Source organism: Alosa pseudoharengus, unplaced genomic scaffold (assembly GCF_046254945.1).
Source record: "Alosa pseudoharengus isolate Yale_2024_CS ecotype anadromous, Long Island Sound unplaced genomic scaffold, YU_APseudo_1.1 YU_APseudo_1.1_scf_18, whole genome shotgun sequence".
Lineage (NCBI taxonomy): Eukaryota > Metazoa > Chordata > Actinopteri > Clupeiformes > Clupeidae > Alosa > Alosa pseudoharengus.
Genome location: NW_027468650.1, coordinates 12,039,386 through 12,041,660, shown reverse-complemented (window position 1 = coordinate 12,041,660; position 2,275 = coordinate 12,039,386). Strand labels below are relative to the sequence as shown.

The window sequence follows — 2,275 nt, the reverse complement described above, 5'->3', positions numbered from 1 at the left end:
AGGGTGGGGGTGCGTGAAAAAAATCAGCACAAATAAAATCTGAGGATTCAGTCAACCCCCCCCCCCCCCCCCTGCCCCCACCACCCCACTCGAAATAGCAAAAAAGTACCGATAGCTGTATGAAAGAAAACAATGTCAAGAGGGCGCACAGGAGGAATAGGAACTAGTCTCTCCTCTCCTCTGCTTCAGGTGACGAGTGTGTGTCTGAGTAGCTTCTGCACTGCCGTCCGGTGTTTATGTCGGCGAGTTTCACACTGTCGTTTCACGGCGTGGTTGGTGTTTATCAGATTGTTTTTGTTTTGCTCTCCGCCACCGTTGTCCACCTGTCGACCGGCGTTCGGCTGACATCAGTGTTGGTGTTTGCTCTCTGTCTCCAGGGCTGTGGCGGGAGCAGATGCTGATGCGGACGCGGAAGTAGCCGATGACGTTAGGTCGGACTGGCTCTCTGAGCGGTCACCGAAGATGCCGGCGAGCGTGCGGAAGCGGGGCCCCCACTCGCTGAGGTAGTTGTAGTCGTCATCAGCTTCGCCCGCTCCTCCGCCCCCACTCCCGCCGGCGGCGCCGGCCAGCGACTGAATGGAGCTGAGCGACTCGGCCACCGAGCCCTCGCCCTCGTAGGCGTACGTGGCCAGCGAGTCATACGGCGGCGCCGACACGTCCGCATCGTGCTGCTGCAGCCGCTGCTGGAGGAAGCCGCGGATGTCGGCCGCGTCGTGAGAAGACAGCGGGCCGGGCGGGATGACCGTGGTGGCGGACGTCGGGGCAGACGTGGTGGCGGCAGCGGCGGCAGCGACGACGTGGGGTGGAGGAGGGGCCAGTCCCGGCTCGGGCCGGATGTCGCGACGGAGCTGGTTGTTGCTGTCCACGGCCTTGACGGGGTTGCGCAGCGTGCCCATGTCGAAGGCGTGCGTGTCCTCCTCGCCGCCGCCCTCGTCGTCGTAGTGGATGACGTTGTCCCGCACGTCCTCTTTGGACGTCATCAGGGTCTCTTTCTCCTTCTGACGACGGACCCCCACGTACAGCACCACCATTACTGAGAGGGGGCGGACAGAGATGGAAAGAAACCAGGGAGAATAAGGGAGAGAGAGAGAGAGAGAAAGAGAGAGAGAGAGAGAGAGACGGGAGATACAGAGAGAGAGAGTTAGATATCATCACTGCATAATTATCTCTTTGTTAAGTGGCTTTTAGTGTCTGTCAGTCACTCCATATCTTCAGCCTCTCAGAATATGATAGCCAGGTGATCATTATCTTTACCACTCTACCAGCAGTTACTCTTTTGAGGACACAACTTCACAGAGGGATGGCTCTGAGAGTATACATCAATTCATTCAATTTCTACATTGGTTGATACTTTAGGAGACAGCAAGGTCTAAACCGGCATATTAAAAACAACTTACGACTCCTTAACGGATGTCAGGAGGCTCAACACTAAAAAAGAGGTGTGACTGGAAACGTGTTTCTTGAATCAGGTGTGTGAGGGACATTGTTAGCACCCAAGTAATTTTTTAAAGGAGCTCTAAGCGATGTTACGCGGTTTTGTAAGCTAAAACACTTTTTTGTCACATACAGCAAACATCACCTCACCATCTGCTAGCTGCCTATGCCCTGAATACACTGTAAAAAATGCAGTCTCTGTGGACAGCCCAGGCTCCAAAAATGGCAACAAAAAAACCTGGTCCAACCTGGTCCAACCTGGACCACAAACCATAACAAGTTGTTCCAGCCAATCACTGACAAGATGCATGTTTAGGAGAGTTACAATTGCACGGGAGGGAGTAGCGAGCTAGCTCTCTGTTTTGTTTTAACGTCAAAAGAAGTCGCTTAGAGTGCCTTTAAGTAAAGAGAAAGTGAGTGGGAGAGAGAGAGACGGGGTGGGAACGGCAAATGACCCAGGTCAGACTCAAACCCGGGTCCCTGTCGACACTTGGACCCGAATGTGGTATGGACACTGTAGCCAGTTGTGCCACAGCGGAAGTCTTTTAGATTTCTTTAGACCACTTTTGGCTTCAGTGGACTGTGGTACCTGGCTTGGATTTAAGCCCAACATTTCATCACCTTGCCTGGGAATCATAATGATGTAAAATAATGAGTTCTCTGATGAAAGTGAACATGATGTAAATGAAGAGAAACCTGCCTGGAGATGGACTATGAAGGTCTGGCCTTTTCTTTTTAATCTGCTATGACCAGGCTATAGAGACTATGCTGTCAGCTGAGACACCTGCGGTAACACTTTCTGAAGCCTGGGATTTCAGATTGAAATAACCATACCATAAAT

The 2,275-nt window shown here is 52.4% G+C and overlaps 1 protein-coding gene across 1 annotated transcript in view; it reads right to left on the bottom strand.

Moving 5' to 3' along the window:
- Positions 1–347: 347 nt before the first annotated feature.
- LOC143131850 (cadherin-12-like) overlaps positions 348–2,275 on the bottom strand; it is an 88,353-nt gene continuing 86,425 nt past the window's right edge. The window contains exon 11 of the mRNA XM_076291436.1: positions 348–1,033. Within this exon, the coding sequence (XP_076147551.1) occupies positions 348–1,033 (686 nt within the window). The remainder of the gene's footprint in view (positions 1,034–2,275) is intronic.